The sequence below is a fragment of the Ipomoea nil genome, unplaced genomic scaffold (genome assembly GCF_001879475.1).
Source record: "Ipomoea nil cultivar Tokyo-kokei standard unplaced genomic scaffold, Asagao_1.1 scaffold3267, whole genome shotgun sequence".
Classification (NCBI taxonomy): Eukaryota; Viridiplantae; Streptophyta; class Magnoliopsida; order Solanales; family Convolvulaceae; genus Ipomoea; species Ipomoea nil.
In genome coordinates, this window is record NW_017619695.1 from 89,414 (window position 1) to 110,532 (window position 21,119).

Here is a 21,119-nt window from a genome sequence, read left to right on the forward strand (position 1 = left end):
ATCATAACATAAATCTATCATAACATGGCTTATAACAATTAATAATGTCATGAATTGAAACGCCATGTGTCATATCAAAAAGAAAATTAGGATTTAGGAGTGGTGGATATCATTTACCAAACACTCCTATTAAATAATCAACAAATCGGTATTAAATAGCTGATTTGAGGGAATAATATACATGGAAAAAGGGTTGTTTAAAAAAAAAAAAAGAAAAAGAAAAAGAACAAGGTTTGAATTTTAACAACATATACCTACAAACTATACTCCATAATTATAGATTGTAGCACAAGAGCATGTCCCATATTTAAATCTGCGGAGCAAAACAACTTTACCCATTCTAGTCTAGCCATAAATTGACAAATTCTTGAACAAGATGTTGGGTAAGATTATAGTACGGTGTAACAATCAAGAATTAATAACATCCAGCAATAATAACTATGATCAATATTTAATGAGTTAATTATCGAAATGGTCCCTTGACTATGATCAATATTTAAAAGATCACTAGTAGCCTTTACAACAACAGAAAGGATGAAATCTTAAAACTGTAATTTATTGCTTACATATCAAAATTATTACATAACAGAAAAATGTCCAATCCACGCATATGGCAAAACTTTAATGACTCATAGTTTAGAAGTGGCGAGCTTTATTAAATCTTTCCTTAGTATCTTGCCTGAAGGATTCTTGGGGATGGAAGCTACAAATGCCACTCGCCTTATCCTCTTGTATGGAGCCACCTAAACCGCACCCAATTTTAATTTTAAGTGAGGAATTGAAGAATACATTGAATTGCATGGATAAAAAATCTATATATACCACTAGCTCAGTTCTGTTACCTGCTTGCCAACAAAATCCATGACTGCATTTTCTGAGATACTACTTCCAGTTTTCCGCACCACATATACCATTGGAAACTGTCCAACATCCTTGTCGGGAAACCTTAAATTTCAAGCAATAACAAACTCCTTCATTAGTTCGTTAAAAACGTAACAACCACATTAATTGTTTATAATCACCCAAAAGATGAGAAAAATGGTGAAGTTAGCATGCATATTAAAATTTCTAGATCGCATTGCATTGTGTAAAGTTAGAACACTTACGGTATAACAGCAGCATCAGCAACTTCAGGGTGAGTTAGCAACAAAGCCTCCAACTCTGCCGGAGGAACCTACAAAATCAATATAATTATATTGCCATATACTATAACAGACTAAAACTAATTAAGTGGTCTGGAGTGAACAAATGAGTACTGTACTGACAACAACATATAATGAGAAACGAAACATTTAATATATACCTGGTAGCCCTTGTACTTAATCAGCTCCTTTAATCTATCAACCACAAATATAAATCCATCATCATCAATGTAACACAGATCCCCAGTTCTTAACCATCCGTTTGAATCTAGTGTTGATGCCGTAGCTTCTTCATTACTGAAGTAACCTGTTTGCACCATATAGCTACATAATAAATATCTAAGAACAAAAAAAAAAAACATCTAAAATATATATATGTTCAAGTGCAACAGTTAGTTAGTTATATCCCAAGGTGCAGATATAGGTTTACACTGATATTCAAATACATGTTATGTGTTAGACAAGCTTGAACTATGCAGAAAATAAGCATTCAAGTGGAGTATTATTTTATATATATGGCGGCTTGGGCTTCTCTTCAAAACTGTGTATAGGCCGGGGACCAATGGACCATCATCATTCATCCACGTAATAATTAATAAAATGAAAGAATAAGATATACTGTGTAATAAATTAATAAATAAAATAAAATAAAACAAGAATAATAAAGCAATAGAAAAAGTAGGGATTGGAGTAGTTGTTGAAGTGGTCAAATAATTGAACAACTTATCAGTGGAAGTCCACGTCGCATACCTTTCATAATACAGGGTCCCCTGAGCCACAGCTCACCGGTGCGGTTCACCGGCAATAATTCCCCACTATCGGGGTCTACAATTCTCGCCTCCATGCTCGGAGACAACAACCCCGCCGTTCCGTACTTCCGGCTCTCCTCCAACGAGTCAGTCGACGCCCCAATTCCGGTCGACTCCGTCAATCCATACCCTTGCAGGATTGTCACCCCCGGGTACTTCTCCACAAAACCTTCAATCACCTCCCTGCTTAAAGGGGCACCACCAGACAGAACTTTCTTCAAGCTGCTGAGATCGTACTTGTTCTTAATCGAGTTGGCGAAGTTGATTAGCGCCACCAGAATCGGCGGCACCAGTGGGAGATACGATGCGCGGTATTTGTTAATACTTGATAGCATTTCATCCATCTCGAATTTGGATAGCACCACAATTGTCGACCCGGAAGCTAATAGCCCGGTGGCGAATGCTGCTAATCCGTAGATGTGAAACATCGGCACGGTGCAGATGAAGGTTTGCGTCTCTTCATCGTCGTCTAACCTAAACCGTCCAACCACCGTCTGGACCATCGCGATTAGGTTTCTGTGCGAGGAGACCACACCCTTGCTAGCCCCGGTGGTGCCGGAGGAGTACAGGAGAGTCGCCGTGTCGTCCTGAGTGACCCTTTCTTTGAAGCGAGTCTGACTCGGCGCCTTTTTCATCATCTCTTCCAGTCTACTCACGATCCTCAGGTTGGTTTTCGGTGTAGAACTGGAATCTCCTCCGATGAGCACCACAGGGAGATTCGAATCGGCTAGTTTTGGGAGAAGTTCAGTAACAGTGAAAGCGAGAACCGGTTTCGAATCAGAGATCTGTTTGCCGATTTCGCGGGGGGTGTTGAGTGGATTAGTGGTAGTTATAACGGCGCCGAGGGACATTACGGCGAGGCAGATGATGGGGAAGAAGATGGAATTGGGAGAAAGTAGAAGCACAACGTGACCCTTACGTATGCCCATGTCAAGGGAGAGAGACGTCGCCACCGACTCCACTGCTCTCCAAACGTCGGAAAAGCTGAGCTGGCGACCGGTGGCGGCGTCGATGAAGGCAATCTTCCCCTGGTGGGCACGCGACGATATGAAAGTCGTCACATCTATCGAGTGGGTGGACGGAAGAGGGATAGGGTTCCGCTTACTGTAGAAAGTTGAGTTGGATGTACAGAAGCCGCTGCGTGAGTCGACGGTGATCTGGGAAGCCATGGCTGAGTACAGATGTGAGCGAGCACAAAGATGACAAATTTATCAACCTTGGAAAGAAAATGGAGGTGGCTAAAGTTCACTGTTCACTGTCTTATGACTGATCTTTTGACTTTTGACTTGCATCGTGACCGTGAATTCAGAGCATTATGAAGACAAACGGTTGCGATTAAGTGACTTTTCGCAAATATGTATTTGGCACGCCACCCACGTGCAAATTAGCATTAAGTACGCGAGAAAAATGTACAAAAATCAAAATATAATCATGTAGTAAGAGCCTAATACCATCTCCAACCCAAATATCACATTACAAAGTCACAACTAAGGATGTGTTTGATTGACAAGTTTAACTCTAAGGAATAGGTATCAAAGTGATTGGTATTGTTTAATTGATAGGTTTTAGAATACTACTATAGATTTCAAATACCGCTTAATTAAAAAATTCATACCCAAATAAAATAAGGGTATCATTCCCTTTGATTCCATTATTCCTTCTCATTCCCTTTGATTAGTGCTTTTAGACTTTTATTTTTATTTTTTGTTCATATTGGTGTTTTAGGTGTCTTTATATTAAAATCAATTATCTTGATTTAAAATTTTTATTCCCATTATTGGATCATACATAACCAAACAACATTATTGATAATCATTCTCATTCCACCCTACAACCAAACATGTAAAATAGTTTCACTAAAACTCATTATCATCACTCATTTCGATTCCCATGTGCGAGCCAAATACACCCTAAGAAGTCAATCATAGGTACTTCCTCGCCGGAAAACAAAGGAAATTCGACCTTAAGATATGGGAAAAAACGATGGTGGTGATCACCCATGTTTTTCGTTGTGGTCAGTGGAGACCCCTTCGCGTTGAACGACGATAATGGAATTCTCCTCCTAGACAAGTTGTTTACCATGGGTGGCGAGTAGCTGTTGGACCAGTTTCTCCAAGTTGGCAAGAGAAGTTGCTTGGGTATGAGAGAATGCGAATGAGGAGGCGACAGTAGTGGACAAATTCTCAATTTTGTTGTGATGTAATTCCAAGGCTTTGACAGATTTATGTAAAGCTTTGATGACAGAATCTACGTTCAAATCAGTGTTTGGCTACACGTCATAGGTCGGTGATTAACAGATGATGAACAAGATGGATTCTCTATGGTGACTGAGAACAGTACGAGAGAAAAGAAGTTGAGAAAGGAGCTTCTATTTTTTTTTTTTTTTGAAATGCTGACCTCAGACGAAAGTCGGACTTGCGTCTCTCACCGCCAGAATGTCCAAATGCATATATTGCCCTCCCATACTATACGGGAGGAAATTAAGGGGCAACATTTATACTCGAGAGTCGAGATGGACAATATATGTACCATTTTAAAAATTGCGAAGCAACATTTATACTATTTGTTGGTTTTAGGGTTTTTGAGCCCAGGGAGGTCCAACACAACCCCTTAGCAATCGTTATGCGTTGGACCCGTGTCCACCATGCTTGCTGGACACGGGTAACAGTGTCGTTAGGCACTGTTATCTCTTTTTTTTTTTCTTTTTTTTTTCTTTTTTTTTTTTTTAAATTCCAGACCGCTTCGTTATAGAAGTATATGTTCATAATTTTATTACTATATGTTAATAACTGTACATTCATAACTTCATAACTGTACGTTCATAACTCTATAACTGTACATTCATAACTCTATTACTGTACATTCATAACTCCATAACTGTACATTCATAACTCCATAATTGTACATTCATAATTTTCGAAGCTCTATGTTCACAATTTTAGAGCTCTATGTTCATAATTTTATCACTATATGTTCATAATTGTAAGTTCATAATGTTAGAGCTCTTTGTTCATAATTCGATCAATAACTGTACATTCATAATTCCATAACTGTAGATTTATAATCTCATAACTGTAGATTCATAACTCCATAACTCTATAACTGTACATTCATAACTCCTACATTCATAATCTTCGAAGCTCTATATTCACAATTTTAAAGCTCCATTGTCATAATTTTATCACTATATATGTTCATAATGTTAGAGCTCTGTGTTCATAATTTCATAATTGCATAACTGTACATTCATAACGGCATAACTGTACATTCATAATACCAAAAAAAAAAAAATAAATAAATAACGCCGTTAACGGCAAAACGCGCGCGAAATTTTTTTTTTAAAAAACTAAATGACGCGTTTTTTTTTTTTTTTTGAAAAACGACGTCGTTTTGGGCCCGTGTCCATTGTGGACACGGGTCCAGGGCATAATTTGCGACCCTTAGTTGGTGGATTCACCTTTCACAATGCGACTTATAGAAAAATAAGTAGAAAAAAATATAACTCAATGTTTTTGTACGTGAAAACCGAAAGGTGAAAACCACAGGCCTTTTTGGACGGTGCCAAGCCTAAATTCACTATGTATTTTGGAGGTGTCTTTGTACATATTGTAGAGCTATTTTGTGTATGTGATGTTGTTTAGAGATAGAACTACTATACTTTGTACATTGAGAGGGAGTCTTCTTCATTCGTGGCAGAGTGGTAGAGTCTTCTCATATGGAGTCTTCTTCATGTGGTCTTCTTGCTTAGATGAGTGGAGAGTGGTTGTGGAAGAGTGCATTCTCTTTGGGAAAGTGATGGAGTCTTCTTGGGGATGAAAGAATAGTAAGTGATAGGATAGTACTTGGGAGAGTTCTCCCACATGTAGATGAATGAATGGATCCCCATCTTGTTCCCTTTCTTCCTTTTTATAGCTTGGAGAATGAGAGCTAGCCGTTGGGTGATTCAATGGAATAATAAATAGGTTAATGATGGGGGAATAATAGCCAAGTAAATGGGTCATTAAGAATGATAATGTGTAGTGGGGGTTGCACTTTGTCTTGGCAACGGAAGAGTATTAAAGGGTTTCTTATGAATAATAAATGGAGATTAATGGCTTTTAGTTGGGTAGTAAATAGGGAAGTAAATGGGTTTCATTGGTGATAATGTAAGAATAACGGCTACTTCCAGGCCGACCTACTACTTATGCAATCGTTATGCGTTGGACCCGTGTCCAGCATGCTTGCTGGACACGGGTAACAGTACTGTTATATCCTTTTTTTTTTCTTTTTTTTTTTAAAAAAAAAAAAATTCAGACCGCTTCGTTATAGGAGTATATGTTCATAATTTTATTACTATATGTTAATAACTGTACATTCATAACTCCATAAATGTACGTTCGTAACTCTATAACTGTACATTCATAACTCCATAACTGTACATTCATAACTCCATAATTGTACATTCATAATTTTCGAAGCTCTATGTTCACAATTTTAGAGCTCTATGTTCATAATTTTATCACTATATATTCATAATTGTAAGTTCATAATGTTAGAGCTCTTTGTTCATAATTCGATCAATAACTGTACATTCATAATTCCATACTGTAGATTCATAATCTCATAACTGTAGATTTATAACTCCATAACTGTAGATTCATAACTCTATAACTGTACATTCATAACTTCGTAACTGTACATTCATAATCTTCGAAGCTCTATATTCACAATTTTAAAGCTCCATGGTCATAATTTTATCACTATATATGTTCATAATTGTAAGTTCATAATGTTAGAGCTCTATGTTCATAATTTCATAATTGCATAACTGTACATTCATAATGACATAACTGTACATTCATAACGGCATAACTGTACATTCATAATAAAAAAATAAAAAATAAAAACGCCGTTAACGGCAAAACGCGTGCAATTTTTTTTTTAAACTAAATGACGCATTTTTTTTTTAAAAAACGACGTCGTTTTGGGCCCGTGTCCACTATTCATTGTGGACACGGGTCCAGGGCATAATTTGCCCTACTTATGCCGACCTCGCGCTCGCCCCTACTTTTGACTCGAGCCGACTACTTGGTTTGGCCCATATTTATTTTGGGCCTTTCTTCTTCTGGGCTTGATCCTTTTTCTTCTTGGGCCTTGAGCCCACGGGGTTCACACCCCATCACTATTAATAATTCATGAATGATAATAATAATTGGCATATTATAGAAGGACATAAATTACAATTTTCTTTATTTAAATAAATAAATTTCACATTCAATTATCTATGTCTCATATATAATTTTGCGTTGATATACTCTTAAATATCAATTTAAATATAAAGATCAGGATATAAATATATAATGCAATCAAATCTCATTAGCTAGCAAGCTAAGCGTGGACGCGTGGTTGCTCTAGTCCGTGGCCACGTCTTTCTACATACAGGACACGCGTCAATAATTCTTAGCTAGCTAGCTAGCTTTGTGATTTAATTGCAACATATATATAGGAAGGCAATCCATCCCCTAATGATATAATCCTGCTATTGCATTGCATGCGCTGCTAAAAAAGCCTTAGCTTGAATTGGCAATATATATAATGCAGAGAGATAAAGAAGAGGGGGTAAACGTTAGAGACGAGGCTAGCATGGGCAGGCCGAGGCCGGAGCAGCAACCGCCGTATATTTCCCCCATGCAACCCCTCACAAAAGAAGGTTACGGCGGTGGATTTTACGGGAAAGATGAGGAGCCGGCGCAGAATAAGAATATTAATAATCAGTCGTCCAAACCACCGGCGGTGGCTGCCAGTAAGACACAGAGTGCTGATGGGCCGGAAGAGGCCACCGTCCAACCCAAGCACCAACCGCCGCCCTCCACTGGGGACCGCGATCTCGACATCACCGGCCAATCTTACATCCAGTAATGTAAACCCGCCCAATAATATAATAACACTTCTTGGTGATCGAAGAAAAAACATGTATGTTAGTTATTTTACAACTAAAAGTACGTACGTGCCACTTCTTATTTGGTAGTTGAAATAATTTATTTTATTTCATTTCATTTACTAGCTAGCATCATCATCATCTAGTTAAATTCAATTCCTCTCTTTTTCTCATTCTTATCATATTTGCAACCGGCGCGGCGACTACAGTTTCTAATAAATTTCATTTCTTAATTTTCCTGGATGTGTGTGTGTTACCCCCGGCTCAAAAAAAAAATTAAAGATCAAAACTTAAAGGTGGTATAATAATATACTATATTCAATAATTCTGATCTATACTAGCTAGAGTCTGCCCCTCCGGCCTATATATACAAGACAGACGGCACCGACATTCATTAAATAATTAAAAATATAATAGTGTGGCCGGGTTTAGCCAGTCACAGTCCCAGATTTTAAGCCGCCAAGCAAGCCTAGCTCGCATATCTCCACTGCAGAAGGAGCCTTCCATGATGCCGACTTCAATTTCATCGCCTTGAAGTCCCTTATACATCCTTGAACACTCAGCTTCTTCACTCGCTTCCGGGCTGCACCCAGCTTCTTACCGGCAACTTCATCGAATAATTTCTCCCATCCTTCCTCCCACTCCCCGTGAGCGTCGCACAGCTCTATGGTGTTGTTCGCCCAATCCGTCCAGCTCCACAATTTGTTGAGGCGGCTCATTACCGGGGGAACGCAAGCCCGACTACACGCAGGCTTGCAGGGCCTGCATTTTGCCCCGCTTAATGGCCCCGGGCTGGACAGTGCCGCCACGGGGACCCCATTCGCCCCCGGAGGGAAGGGGTATTGCCGATCCGTTACGACGCAGAACGGGAGGCGAATAGTCTTGTAAGGTACCTTTTGGGTTGTGAGCTGGGCCTTGAATGCGCTCTCGGAGTTGAGCTGCGCATGCCCCCCTGCATCCAACTGGGGAATCATGGAAAGCCGTGACAGAGCCACCACAGAGGTGTTGAAGTCACCGATGCCGATTCGGTCGTTCAGGCCGCCGTACGATGAGCCCGGCGGGACAACGTAGTGTCCGGGAATGAAGTTTTGGGGTGCTAGAGGGTGGGACCAGTATCCGTCAACTCTGGTGCGGACGATCCATTGATAGGTGAAGTTATTCTTGGTTTGGAACGCACGGATCATAGTGAGACAGCCTTCCACCAGATTAAAGTATTGCAACAACCCCTGTAGGAGTAGGAACGTAACACACCACCAGTCAACAATTCCATCTCTCATCAACCAACCAAACACACGTTAAGGATACTACTGTCGGTTTAAAATACGATACAATACAAAATCAGGCAACTAACTTTTCTCCCTTTATCATATCTTCCCAATTTTTCATAGCAGAGCTGCTGACCAAATAACATACATTATAGGCAAAAATTTGTACTCCGTAATAAATACTAAACAATATAATACTCCATACTAAATGTTTGCTATGAATGAAGAGGAATGTAATAAGAAAAATGTAATAATTTTATAATTTAATTTAAAAGTATTATGTTTTTTCTTAAATAGGAGACATTTATTCTTTCTATTTTTAGCTATTTTACTCCGATTTTTCAGCCTTTTGGAAGAATAAATTATAATATACGGAATAAGCAAAAGGTTGTTTTCTTTAATTTAATTTTCAGGGGAGTTAATTAGAATGAGCTGCTGTTAATATTACTAAAACAAGAAAATGATCGGGATGCTGGATGCATACATTATATTTCCAGTGATAAGACAATCCTTAGCTTATTAAAAACTTACTCAATCTCTATCCCATGCATATCATGTCTTAATCGAAGTTAATTATTGAAACGAGTGTAGATTACTATATAAATAATTAATAATTATGATGTGTGAAAATTGTTATTATTCATTACAATTTCCTTCATGTATGATGTATGTATAGCAACAAATACATATGCCAGCCAAACTACCAGCAGCAGGTAGCAACAAACAAGAGCCGCCACCCATAACTGCCACCGACCCCGAATAATCTAAATTGAATTGCTAAATAAAATAGTTCATTTAATTTTCAAAAAGCTAAAAGAAGCAAATTTGATTACAGAACAAACACTAGAGCAATAGAATTACATTACATACCTGAATGCCATTTGGCGAGTTTCGGGCCGTTAGAACTCTGGCCTGTGACTCGGTCTCGTTGATGCGAGTGGGCTTGAAGATCTTAACGGCCGCGATTCTGGGTGCGTTTCTGAGCAACGACAACTTGTAAGAGTTGGAATCCAGTGGGCTGTGAAGGAAGAGGTCAGATTTGGGATAGACTCTGAGAATGTTCTGGATAATGGATGGCCCCGTCAGCTCGAACCTCCGAGCTCCACCCACTAAACAAACCGCAATCTTCGATCCATCCAAACTCACCTTCCTGCCCGACCGGCGCGGAAGCGCCACTGTAGCATTTGCCTTCGCCTCCGACTCGTTCTTAAACCGGAGCGTAATCACCTCGGCCGGCAGTGGCGCGGCGGCGATAGCGGTCAGATTCTCGAGCGAGTCGACGACGGTGAAAATGGACCTCAGGGGGCTGGTGACGAAGGTCGCCCCGCCGATGAAAGCAGAGGAAATGGTGGAGAGAGAAGCGTAGAACAGAAGAGAGAGAGGGAGAAGAATCAGCAACAGAAGCCTCCAATCTAGATCCGAAACCCTTCGCGTAAACTGAGAGAAAAGCTTGGAAGGACTTGTGACCAGATTCATCATCTCCTTAAAGCCAAAGCCACTACAACCAACTGCAGTTTCAAGATCTTCAATTGCGTTGTGCCCATCAAGAAACGATCCATCAAATCAAATGGATGAAAAAGTAACTAGGTACCAAATTTCAACTGAGGCGATTTTATATTTTTTATATAGTTGAACTTTGAGAGGAATAAGGGGCAGCCGCCATGGTTTGTGGCTATACATTTGTGATTTTGATTTGAAAAATATATGCGGAGGATGGATAAATAGGAATAGGAATAATCTTGGAATGCTTAATGCTATGCTTTAACTGTGGAACTGGAATACTCCGTAAATAAAGCTACACAATTTGGAAAATTTATACGTTTGTTGTACCATTTATATCTATATATCTTCCAACTACTATGTAATGTGATTACCTTTCTAAATAAATGATTACAATATCGAATCTAGTGATAAGACATTGATTTTTTGAATCGAAAGAAATTGAGAAAATATCGGTTTGATAAAATTGCTGTTAGCTGATTGTATTAATTTGAGGGTATAAATAGTTGATAACATTAGCTGATTGTAGAAAAATGTTCGGTCAATTAGTTGTTAGCTGATAGCTGTTTGGTAATATGCATAATTTATTAAAAATAATTAAGACAGCTGATTAGATTGGACTTTTATATGCAAAACTTGTCCTCAACCTAAACACTGAAATACGACCATGACTTTTAAAGTCCATATTTTGAATTACAATTGCCATCTCCTATGGGAAGCTAACAATTGTGGTACATCAAACAAAGATGTTAGTTGCATCCCCTGACTTTGAATACCAAACAACAACGACGTTGACTTTTTGGTTTCCATTCGTAGATTCCACTTCCTCTAAAATCTATACCCTTTCTTTCCTTTTAATTTATTCTGTGAGGTTTCTCCTCAAAATAAAACAATCTCGTACAGTAATATAATTCATTTTACAAGAATGGTATCATATTCTTGACAATGTCTATACTCACCCTTCACATATGTAATCCAAACAGTTTTTTAAAAAAATGTTGAAATCACTTAGATATGGTCTCGATACAAGTGTGGAAGAAATAATTCACAATCGAGCACCAGAAAGACCAGCAAGAGATCGCAGGTTTTCAACAATGGAGTCTATTTCAGAATGGGAGTTCTTCGTCCCCGAAAACAACAAATGTTTTGGTGCTTCAGCTCTGTCGAAATAAAACGCTCCTGGTACCAACTTTTCTTTCGGCTGCAAGGCCAACCAGATTACCGTATCTGCCCCTTCCTCACTTGTTCTAAGCTTTCCTTCAAGCCTACAAACATGAATGACATGCTATCAACATCTACATGCCCGAGGAGCATATACTCACTCGCGTGCAAATACTACACCAGTTGAAGAGAAAAAAAAAAAAAAGTAGTACGTAGCTAAGGAGTGCTTACGATTTTGAGAAACTCGGCAAGCTCTGTGTAACCCCAGGAGTCTCTGCCCATCCGGGATGCATCGAATAAAAGCCAATACCCTTATCTTTATGCATTTCAGACCATTTCTCTGTCAGTGCTACCTGACATAGCATTCTATTGTGTCACTATGTAATAGTGTAAGGAGATAATGGATCAAGCAAGGGCAACTACTAAATTGAAACGTAGGAGACATTTAACACTAAAGAGTACCATACCAAAGCACTAATTTAAAATCACCAAGAAAATCATTAAACTAGAAGGGAAGGTATTACATGCCTGAACTCGCTTATTCCGAGCATACTGTACAGCTCCATTGAATTGGTTATCACTAAACTGCAAAAAACAACCCATAAGAATATAATCATCCAAGCAAGATGGATGGGATTGAAACTTGGAAAATACTTACCTGTAAATCTTTGGTTAAGGGAGCCGTGTACATTCCACCTGATGAAACTGTAATAACCCGCGCATCAGGAGCAGCCTTCTCAAGGAGTGGCAACATCAGCTCCGTAATGGTATAAGTGCCCAGAACATTTACAGCAAAATTCTGCTCGTATCTGATATTATTAAAAAGATATGGATATATTCATCACTTTATCAGCAAAGATTAAAAGTACAGTACAGTAAATACATATATAATGTTCTTGAAAGGTGAAAATATGATACCCTTCTGGTGTAGTAACTCGATTATTCTCAAGCACTCCAGCATTATTTACCTTAAGAAATAAGATATGATCAGTTACAACAATTGAATGGTTTTAGGAAAACCAGCCCATAATGAAATTGTAGAAGAGACAACACAGTAAAATTTTGACAAACACTATGAATCCTTAGTACGAAAGTGGCCAAAAACATTCCAAAAGCAATGATTAAAGTTTGGCATGAATTTGAAATAACATAGTCCTATCAACAAAAAATTATATTTAAAAAATAAAGTGGGAAAACATACCAGGACATGAATGGGCAAATTAGTTGAAGAGAATCTGGAGGTGAATGATTTGAGATCACTAACCGATGAAATGTCACACACCTACAGAATTATGATGGATAAGCCATCTACAACATATACAATTACTTAGAAAAGGAAGCCATGCAACTACCTCCAAGTAAACATTTTTATTTCCAGTTGCTGATTTAATTTTGGAAAGTGCGGCTTCTCCCCTCTCTTTGTTCCGGCATACCATATACACAGTTGCTCCACTGAAAACACGCAGCAGGATTAGTCTTCATCACCGTACCTCTGAATGTCACACCTTTACACTTTACGTACATCAATTAAAAAAAAAAAAAAAAGGGGCTGTTGAGAAGAAATGACTAATAACCGTGAAGCAAAACCCTCAGTAATTGCAAAACCAATGCCAGAATTTGCACCAGTAACAACACAATTTTTCGTTTCCATTTGTGCTTGCATATCTTCAGGGTTGAATTTTTTTGAATGTTCCCTGAATTAGAATATACACCAGGACTAAACAATTTCAGTAGGGATATATATAATATAATCACAATACATATATAACTTAAACCAATGGTAAAGATAAAAGTTAAGCGTATGAGTATAAGAGATACAACCACGGTCCACGGATAGCATTACTAACACTTGAAGAATATAAATTGATATAAAGTATTTAAGCACTCAATACTTTACTTGAAGAACACTCTTAAATTTGTGTGTTTTTTTCAGAGATCATTGGTTTTTACCATACTGAGGGGTACAATTTTATTGAAATTCACAGCAGATATGAAGCACACTTCATTTCCAAGTTAAAGCCAAGAAGTTTTCCACCACAAAAAAATTGTACGTGCACTTGAAAAAAAAATACAACAACTATTCAACTGTGCCTGGATCACGCAATTTATCAGAAACCTATAAACAAAAACACGACAACCTAAGCAAAGGGTACTTACAAAAAACCTGATTTTGTGAAGTTGAGGTACCCATAGAGGCCAAATGTTGTTGCTCTCCATGTCTGCGATTGATTACATCAAAATCCGTTAGCACTAAAAAAAAAAAAAAAAAACAGAAACTGTTGACGAATTTCACCTTGGCAAGAAACATGGCGAAATGTCTAAAATCTAATTGAATTTGAAATGAAAGTGAAAAACTGGTTCTTGCTAATTCATGGTGTCCTGGTGACTGGGAGTTATGGTGAGCCATGGGTTTGTCTTCTGCCACGTTGACAAGACTATCACCACCATTGTTTTCTAGCTGGGCCATTTTGTAAATTGTAATGGGCCTTCAGCCCACTGTTTCCGGTAGGCACTGCCTAACAAGAACTGGAGTTTCCATGGCTGTTCTGTTCTGTTGTGTTGCTAAGCCGACAACCTTGGTTTCATACAAAGAGCTTTTGCTATGTTTGCACTTGATTCTAGACTTTTAATTTGGTGGTTGACGTTTTGTTGCGGAGGATATATTGTCTCCAGCGCTATTCTATATTTCTTTCTATCCACACAAAATTAAAAGTAATATTATGACTTACATAACATTCTATTTTAAAATTGTAACAATTTATACTTATCTCTTTATTAAAATAGTAAAACAAGTAAATTGATTTACTATAAAGCAGAACAATATTTTTACTCTATATTCGAAAAGTAGAGCATTGGTTAGGAATAAAATGATACTGTTCACTCATAATTTAATTTGCATATGTTTTTGTACTCGCAGTACGTAGCCCGCCCAAAATTGCAACAATTCTGTCCTCTTAAATGACAACATATAATTTATACAAGCCGTTGCTTTATTGCAGACATCAAATTAAAGGACCAACTTCAAAAGATGGATGGATTCAGTTTCACAAGGTTATATTTAAATTTACAGCCATTCTAATTAAAAACATCAAACATAACAAGACAACCTTGATTCTCTTCCATCTGTACATATAATATGGCTCAAAGATAGATAGATAGATAGCTGCCTCAAGAATCTGACTCATCATCCAGATCCGGGGGGTTCTCCTCCAGGTCTTGAACCTTTCTTTGCCCAACATCACTAATACTATTAGCCACGCTACCCAATTCTTGAAGATCATCACTATTACCCATGGCAGCCAAATCTTGAAGATCGTCAACATCATCACTATTACCCATGGTAGGCAATTCCTGAAGATTTTCGGTGGGCAATTCTTGAAGATCGTCAATGTCATCACTTACCAACACTAGATTGGTTGATATAGTCTCAGTAAAACTGGAATCTTGGACTTCGTCTAAGCTTTCTTCAACTCTGTAATAGGCCTTCACAAATGAGGGAATAATTAGTTAGTTTGGAGCTTGAAGGGAATAATGGAATGTTCTTTAAAACTAAAGTCACAATGGAAAAATGAAAGAAAATATGTTTATGAATTTTCCAATTAGATGCTGAAGATAAAACTTAAGTTGCAGATTAATTGCTAGGAACCGTATATACAGAAAATTTGATGTCCAAAACTAAATGAACAATCATAACATGCAGTCACTAATCAATTCCAAGCACAAATATATAAATGGCCACAATTGGAATCTTACCACGCATGCCTGAGGAGGAGATAGTACTTTGAAAGAGTTTGGACGACCATTGAAATTTGTTTCAGGAACTCCAGGTATTCCTTCAGGTGATGTGAAATGCTCTACATCATGCCCCACCTGTCAAGGGAATATATTTGTCCATAACTCCATAGAGGTATAAAAAAGTTGCAACAACTTTAAACCTTAGGTTCCAAAAAGTCATCAAGTACAACAATTTGTAGCTCTTCTTGATTTGACAAGGGTTGCACTGATATACCGCCATTTAGCAAAGATATCACAAGTTAATATAGAAAACTCCTTACCCTTCCATGTCCACCATAGGCCCAAGCATCACTATCCAGTGCAACTCGGTATTTACCTGGCAAGTCGCATCCAACTTTATACCTGCACGTTAAGTTTGAACTTGGATCAGAAGAAGAGTTTGAAAACATGGTCACTTTGGTTTAACTTGTTCATTCAACAGCTATGAAGCACAAAATTCATAAACAGATTGCTCGATTACGAAAGACATGTACCCCTCGTATGTATTCTCTGGATGAAAGTTAAATACAAATACCAGATCTCCACGCTCAAATACAATTACCTGCAAATTCAAAGTAATAAGTTGTTATTAACACTGCTAATTAACATTGCATAATGAGCCAGAGCCATGGATAAACATCAATAGTTGGAAACCTTGAACTTTCAATAAGTTCTGCTGAGTGTCTATGTGCACGCACACTGACACTCAAGTAAATTGACTTTTAGAATCACCATCCATCTATCTTACCACATAAAATTTTCGTAGATTTCATTCACTCATTTCACATTTACTGCATATTTGTACCTTATTATCTTCATCTATGCTGCTTACTATCTGTTTTTCTGAAGCAAGGAAGGAAAACTCATCATCAAGCAAATTCATGGCCCTGTCAAATGCATTCATGAACTGCACTTCAAGGGGAATGAGATTATCAGAATAGGATATAAAGAAACTTACGGAAATTTAACATAATAACTCAATTTTATAAAATACATGGATTAGAATATTAAAGACAGAAGATAGAGTTAATATTCTCTCAAGCCAGGGTAATAGAAATCTCTAAGCCAAAAACATTGGTAGATGATAAATGAAGGCAATTAATTACACGCCCTAAAACTAAGTAGAACTAAATGAAAATTTGAACCTTGTATCTCAAGTGATTTGTATCCACAAGATTCCATTGGCGTCTGCACTTCTCATAACTCCAGTTGTTGCCATCTCTAGGGAAGTCAATCCAATCAGGATGGCCAAACTATAAGAAGGATTGATCACATAATACATTAGTTATCTCAAAATATTAACATTATCTGTCATTTTTACCATCACCTATCAATTTACAGCCTATTTAACCAAATACATAAATGCCATTTTCAAATCATAGTTTATAACAGGCATATATGCAGCCTGAAGTCAGTAATTAGATTGCAAATGGATGGCCATTTTCCAATCACCATAATATGTCCTCGTGCACTTGCCAAGGAAACTAGAAACGGTTATCTTGAGAGAAGTTATGTGTTTGTTTATGCTATTCTTGAGAAATTTATTAATAAAAACAAAGAAATGCAAGTTAAAAGTTTGTTTATGCTTTGAAAATTTTTATTTCACTTCTGCAATCCAATAAAATCCAGGTATGAAACTTAGTATTTCAAAATGCTAGGGTGTTTTTTTTACCTCATTTCCCATGAAATTTAGATACCCTTCTCCTCCTAATGCCATTGATAGAAAGTGAATCATCTGCAAATAAGTAAGGGCAATGTCAAAATTGTCCCAACTCCACACTTGTAAGTTTAAGGGCACATCAAACCAACCTTGACAAGTGCAATTCCATGATCAACAACAGGAGAAGCTTCTGTCAAACAGGACATGCCAGAATACATTTCTCTGTCCATTAGGAGAAACGCAATAGTTTTGTCTCCAACAATAGCCTGCTTGCAGAAAAATGACCAAGTTAGGAAGGACAAAAAATTGGACACATATCATCTACCACTACAAGATGCAAGCAAAGAAAAAATTTGAAGTCAGAGATGCATCTCACTTTAATATCTCTGTTATACCTGGTCATGGCTCTCTGCATAAGCTACACATTTCTCTGTGTATCGCCTATTTGTCAAAGTCCATGTTATTTCTTTCATTGACCAATCTGCATAACTCGTATTCTTTAAGTAATCAATCCACTTGTCTGGAATGCCCATTGCTAACCGGTAGTCAAACCCAATACCACCATCAGACACAGGCCGGCAAAGTCCAGGCATACCAGACACATCTTCAGCAATCACAGTTGCATCTGGCATGATACTGTGGATCAGAGTATTGGCCAGCATCAAATAAACCACAGCATCAACATCTGTCTTCTCACTAAAGTACTCATTATAGTCTCCTGTGAATGTCAGATTGATTCCATGGTGATGATATAACATTGAAGTCACTCCATCGAATCGAAATCCATCAAATTTGTACTCTTCTAGCCACCACCTCAAGTTGGAAAGAAGGAAACGCAGGACTTCCCAATTAGAATAATTAAACAGCCTGCTATCCCACACTTGATGGTAGCCCCGGTCGCCAGTATGAAAGTAAGAGTCTTGTGAACCTTGTCCAACATCAAAGCCGTTGAGGCCATCGGTGACATTGTTGCTAGCATGGCTGTGGACAACATCCATCAAGACCCGTAAACCTAAGCTATGTGCTTTATCAATCAGGTACTTAAGGTCCTCTGGTGTTCCAGATCTACTACTCACTGCAAAAAAGTTTGTGACATGATATCCAAATGATGCATAGTAGGAATGCTCCATTATAGCCATCAACTGGACTGTATTATAATTGTTTTCCTTTATACGGGGTAAAACATCATCAGCAAATTCTCGGTATGAATTTACACGAGGTTCCAAGCTACTCATCCCAACATGAGCTTCATATATCCGTGGAGCCTTGGGTTGAGGAGGGCGGGGGTATTTAAAATCATATCTGTATGTTTATCAAAGAAAATTTGTCAACCATTGACCCGTGGACATGTTTCAAATTTCAATATGGAGGGAAAAATTCGGTCATCAACTTTAGTTATGTGAAACTCGTCAACTTTAATTTAGTGAAACTCTACTCTAGTTATCAAAAGAAAAAGGATCTTTTCAACCATTAGTGCTTACAACTGTGTCCATAAACATGGGAACATACCACAATATACTAAGTAATAGCAAAATATGCAGACCTTATTAGTTAATACAAGTACATGCAAGAATGATGACCAGATGATAGTTTCTCAAAATAAAAGTAGAAAAACTTCAGTCTGAAATACTTAAGTATAAGACAGTTCACCTTTCAGAAGCTGGTGGGTCCCAGTACACACCATCATAAGGTGCAGCAAACTTTGTAGGGTCAACTGTAGCATACTTTATCCAAGCCGGGATCCTATCAATCCAAACACCACTGTTGTGCTTGAAACGGAACTTAACTCTAGAGTTGTGTGGAATAGCTGGCTTTCCATCACAATCAGGAATTTTTATGCTCCATACACCAAATTGGTTCTTCTCCATCTTGTGACTGGACCCATCCCACTCATTGAAATCACCAATAATTTCTGCTTCCCTGCGCTTTCAACAGGTTAAGTCAACCCTAATACGAAGTGAGTGAATGAATATCCCCTTCCATAGTCAATATAACTTACTGAGCAGCAGGGGCCCATTCCTGATAGACAATGCAGCCTTCTTCTTTGTTAAACCCAAATTTCAAATAACCTGCAATCCAGAGGGAAGCCATTAAATGTAAGCAATGTATGCACATCCAAGCCCTAATGGATATGTTTGAACTAATAAATTTATATTCTAATGGAGGGGGTGAACATTATTAATTGTTTAAGTAAATCCCAATGTATGAGTTAGGTTCAAGTCAGGTTCTCTTTAAATTCTACAATCGTTCTTCTTGCGTAGAATGTCACAAGAAAAACAATTACATCTTTAATTGCAAGTTTACCACAATAACACATACATCAAAAAGTATATATATAATATAATATAATATGAAGTGCCTGCAACACAATTATTTAAGCATTACCTAAAGCAAATTCCTCAAGACCCCCTTCATAATTTTCAAAGAGCTTTTTCTGATCCAAATATCTCTTCATTCTATATCTGAAGTGATCTTTATACGGTTCCAATCCTTGGTCTAGGCCAAGAAGGTGGATATTTTCAATTTCTTTCTCTACATCCGCCATTGTTGAACTGTCATCAGTCAAGACAGATGAAATATTTGAACTGTGCTCCCTCTGTGGCAGAAAATTAACCAAAGCATTACTTTATGTTAAATTCAAAACTTGAAAGAGATAATTATTTAGAATCGTAGCTTTTTTGTAATAGGAATCATTATATTCCCCATACAATATTTCAGACTCAATAAATTATTTTGAGAAAGTTAAATGCTCTTGCTCCATTCCCACAGTCCAAGTGCCCACATAGAAATGGAGAAATCCTTTCCCTGTTGGTGACAAGATTAAAAAATAACAAAGAAAACTTGATGTTTAATCAAAAGTTTTTGAGATCCATTGGTGATTGATTTAAGTATGATAAATCGTTTGAAACATGAGCCTGTGAGCAGACGCACCACAACATAGGCAAATCAAATCGGTGCATGATTAACATAGATTGGGATTATTATTATTATTTTTCTCAACTCTTTTGTTGTGTGTAAAATCGGGAGTATCTAACATACCCATCTGTCATTCCTAAGCCTTGATGCTGTAATAGAAAAAACATCCCAGGAGAGCTTTTGAGATTCAAAGATGGCACCAGTAGTGCATGGTGAAGCAAAAGATCTCTTATTTCTAGGAGCCTGCCAACAAGATTATACAAAAGCTTACATAGATGATGCTGAAAATGACAGCACTCACACATTCCAACACTGAGCAACAGAAAGCACATATAAGAATTCACAAAATCAAAGTCAATAATATTTTGAGAAAATTTTGCATCATACTTAATGGGAAGAAATAATATCAGTCCTCCCCCTCCCCTTCAATTCCTCCCTGCCCCAAAATTACATTTTGAGCTTTTAAACAGTAGATTAGACACAACCCCACAACACTGACAGAATTGCTCCCCATTGCAAAAGAATGAACCTTTGCAAAGATAATACTACTGCATACATGATTTCAGCCATCTTTAATTCCCCTTTGCTCCATACTGAGAGGACCGAGAAAATGAGAAATACAGAAAACAGAAAGAAACACTTACCCGCAAGAGATTTTTAGTCGGAATGGGTATGAAAGACCCACGAGAAGGTGACGATAGGAGGCCGCAAGAAGTTTGCATAATATTTGTCGCAATCTGAGCGTATGCAGCAGAATCACAGTCTTCTGAGCTCACCGAGCAGCAGAGAAGCGAAATGAATTGAATAAATTATGGACATGCGAGAGGAGTCTTGATGAATGTGACACCTTCATCACTGTACGAAGTAGTATAGAATAGAATAGAATACAAAGCAAAGAAACAAAAATCCCTTGTCTGCTTTGCTTGCCTCTCTGATCCATTACCTAATGAAGCAAGGCATATGCGTGATGTTTGT

The 21,119-nt window shown here is 37.8% G+C and overlaps 4 protein-coding genes across 6 annotated transcripts; all 4 read right to left on the bottom strand.

Moving 5' to 3' along the window:
• Positions 1–535: 535 nt before the first annotated feature.
• LOC109169280 (4-coumarate--CoA ligase-like 5) lies at positions 536–3,250 on the bottom strand. The gene is made up of 5 exons (XM_019318153.1): positions 1,893–3,250; positions 1,304–1,449; positions 1,107–1,174; positions 843–945; positions 536–743 (listed from the first exon to the last, which is right to left on the bottom strand). Exons 1-5 carry the CDS (start codon positions 3,118–3,120, stop codon positions 630–632), a joined length of 1,659 nt encoding a protein of 552 aa, XP_019173698.1. The 5' UTR covers positions 3,121–3,250; the 3' UTR covers positions 536–629.
• A 4,894-nt stretch (positions 3,251–8,144) lies between these two features.
• Positions 8,145–10,885, bottom strand: LOC109169284. The gene is made up of 2 exons (XM_019318157.1): positions 10,004–10,885; positions 8,145–9,094 (listed from the first exon to the last, which is right to left on the bottom strand). The coding sequence occupies exons 1-2, from the start codon at positions 10,610–10,612 to the stop codon at positions 8,297–8,299; spliced, it is 1,407 nt and encodes a 468-aa protein (XP_019173702.1). The 5' UTR covers positions 10,613–10,885; the 3' UTR covers positions 8,145–8,296.
• Positions 10,886–11,465: 580 nt separating this feature from the next.
• Positions 11,466–14,415, bottom strand: LOC109169233 (dehydrogenase/reductase SDR family member 12). Its single transcript, XM_019318083.1, has 10 exons — positions 14,088–14,415; positions 13,952–14,013; positions 13,369–13,488; positions 13,147–13,246; positions 12,996–13,076; positions 12,713–12,762; positions 12,453–12,603; positions 12,323–12,379; positions 12,026–12,147; positions 11,466–11,898 (listed from the first exon to the last, which is right to left on the bottom strand). Exons 1-10 carry the CDS (start codon positions 14,259–14,261, stop codon positions 11,679–11,681), a joined length of 1,137 nt encoding a protein of 378 aa, XP_019173628.1. The 5' UTR covers positions 14,262–14,415; the 3' UTR covers positions 11,466–11,678.
• A 314-nt stretch (positions 14,416–14,729) lies between these two features.
• On the bottom strand, positions 14,730–21,059 carry LOC109169279 (1,4-alpha-glucan-branching enzyme-like). 3 transcript variants are annotated; one of them, XM_019318152.1, is made up of 15 exons: positions 20,789–21,059; positions 20,268–20,387; positions 19,614–19,824; positions 19,228–19,297; positions 18,879–19,148; positions 17,624–18,530; positions 17,378–17,494; positions 17,241–17,303; positions 16,714–16,821; positions 16,374–16,475; positions 16,063–16,130; positions 15,850–15,931; positions 15,548–15,664; positions 15,116–15,277; positions 14,976–15,077 (listed from the first exon to the last, which is right to left on the bottom strand). In XM_019318152.1, exons 1-15 carry the CDS (start codon positions 20,864–20,866, stop codon positions 15,075–15,077), a joined length of 2,478 nt encoding a protein of 825 aa, XP_019173697.1. In that variant the 5' UTR covers positions 20,867–21,059; the 3' UTR covers positions 14,976–15,074. The 3 variants fall into 3 exon arrangements, with proteins under 3 accessions (XP_019173695.1, XP_019173696.1, XP_019173697.1); XM_019318150.1 differs by having other exon boundaries at positions 14,730–15,277; positions 20,789–21,058; XM_019318151.1 differs by lacking the exon at positions 20,268–20,387 and having other exon boundaries at positions 14,730–15,277; positions 20,789–21,058.
• Positions 21,060–21,119: the final 60 nt, after the last annotated feature.

Bases quoted from the DNA above. Each gene is read 5' to 3' on its own strand.
- LOC109169284 (XM_019318157.1), bottom strand. From the start codon at position 10,612: ATGATGAATCTGGTCACAAGTCCTTCCAAGCTTTTCTCTCAGTTTACG. The intron at 9,095-10,003 runs GTATGTAATGTA...CTACTCCTACAG, and splicing joins ACTCGCCAAATGGCATTCAG to GGGTTGTTGCAATACTTTAA.
- LOC109169233 (XM_019318083.1), bottom strand. From the start codon at position 14,261: ATGGCCCAGCTAGAAAACAATGGTGGTGATAGTCTTGTCAACGTGGCA. The intron at 13,247-13,368 runs GTTATTAGTCAT...GCGTGTTTTCAG, and splicing joins ACTGAGGGTTTTGCTTCACG to TGGAGCAACTGTGTATATGG. The intron at 12,604-12,712 runs GTATCATATTTT...TAATAATATCAG, and splicing joins CGAGTTACTACACCAGAAGG to ATACGAGCAGAATTTTGCTG.
- LOC109169280 (XM_019318153.1), bottom strand. From the start codon at position 3,120: ATGGCTTCCCAGATCACCGTCGACTCACGCAGCGGCTTCTGTACATCC. The intron at 1,450-1,892 runs GTATGCGACGTG...TGGTGCAAACAG, and splicing joins GGGACCCTGTATTATGAAAG to GTTACTTCAGTAATGAAGAA. The intron at 946-1,106 runs GTAAGTGTTCTA...TTGAAATTTAAG, and splicing joins GCTGATGCTGCTGTTATACC to GTTTCCCGACAAGGATGTTG.
- LOC109169279 (XM_019318150.1), bottom strand. From the start codon at position 20,866: ATGCAAACTTCTTGCGGCCTCCTATCGTCACCTTCTCGTGGGTCTTTC. The intron at 19,298-19,613 runs GTAATGCTTAAA...TCTGGATTGCAG, and splicing joins TCTTGAGGAATTTGCTTTAG to GTTATTTGAAATTTGGGTTT. The intron at 18,531-18,878 runs GTGAACTGTCTT...ATAAACATACAG, and splicing joins GACCCACCAGCTTCTGAAAG to ATATGATTTTAAATACCCCC.